This window comes from Sinocyclocheilus grahami, unplaced genomic scaffold (genome assembly GCF_001515645.1).
Source record: "Sinocyclocheilus grahami isolate Dianchi unplaced genomic scaffold, SAMN03320097.WGS_v1.1 scaffold5323.1, whole genome shotgun sequence".
NCBI lineage: Eukaryota > Metazoa > Chordata > Actinopteri > Cypriniformes > Cyprinidae > Sinocyclocheilus > Sinocyclocheilus grahami.
In genome coordinates, this window is record NW_015510041.1 from 12,091 (window position 1) to 13,166 (window position 1,076).

At 42.7% G+C, this 1,076-nt stretch overlaps 1 protein-coding gene across 1 annotated transcript in view; it reads right to left on the bottom strand.

The window, feature by feature from the left end:
* Window positions 1-921, bottom strand: part of LOC107577172 (ATP-binding cassette sub-family G member 2-like) — a gene marked incomplete at its 5' end in the record, with an annotated part of 5,388 nt that extends 4,467 nt beyond the window's left edge. Inside the window, 4 exons of the mRNA XM_016263275.1 lie at window positions 78-232; window positions 315-439; window positions 508-597; window positions 839-921. Of these exons, the coding sequence (XP_016118761.1) occupies window positions 78-232; window positions 315-439; window positions 508-597; window positions 839-921 (453 nt within the window). The remainder of the gene's footprint in view (window positions 1-77; window positions 233-314; window positions 440-507; window positions 598-838) is intronic.
* Window positions 922-1,076: the final 155 nt, after the last annotated feature.

Sequence of the window (1,076 nt, forward strand, 5' to 3'; positions counted from 1 at the left end):
TGTGTGTGTGTGTGTGTGTGTGTGTGTGTGAGCGTGTGTGCATGTGTGCGTGAGAGAGAGAGTGTGTGTTTCTTCACCATCATAAAGACAAAGCTGATGGTCATGAAGATGTTAGCGATGGCCACCACTGTCTGATCAGCAGAGATGGCTAGAGTCATGGACGTGGCTGTGTACGACACCAGAATGATGGAGAACAAGAAGATGAAGAACGGCTCGGCAGACGCCTTCAGTCCTGCACAGCAAACACAAACACATCAAGCCACACGTCTGATATCAGACGGACATGAATGATGCGATGACGGCGTGAGTCTCACCGATCATCCAGTACGCCACGCAGCTGAAGATGAAGGCCGGGATGGTGCGCAGAGTCAGGATGTCAGACAGGATCTTAGACAGGAAGTACACCGACACTCTGTAGTATCCGCTGATGTACTCGTGCCTGAGGATGAACCGGTTCTTATTTGCCAACTCTAGTGTGTGTGTGTGTGTGTGTCTGTGTTTACTCACACAAACAGATTCCTCTCTGCGATGAAGAGTTCAGCTGAAGAAACAGCGCTGAAGCACTGATTGACGGTGATGAAGAAGAGCACGCCTATCCTGAAACACACACATACACACACTACTAGAGGACACACACACTAGAGGACAACAAATAGGAGTTTTTCAAAATGTATGAGGCATGAAGTACATTAAGTTGCAACACAATTTTACTCTGTAAATTATATTTGAAAACAGAAGGGCTGAAAAGATCACTGAATCACTTCTAATTCAAGCAGAAATGATTCATCTCACAGAAATATTGAAATAATTACAGAACTGGATGAATGCGTTTTCATACCTGTTTTGAATGCCGCTCGAATTATCCTTCACTCCAAAAAATATGACTCCAACAACCAGAGCCAGGAAAATCGTCACTCCGATCTGGAGAAACAATCTCAGATTGATATAGAAATACTAACATCAACCCAAATCAAAACTTCATCTTTATTTTCTTTTAACATTTATTTATATATATTTTTTTTTTTGTTCTTTTCACATATACAGTGGGTACGGAAAGTATTCAGACCCCCTTACAT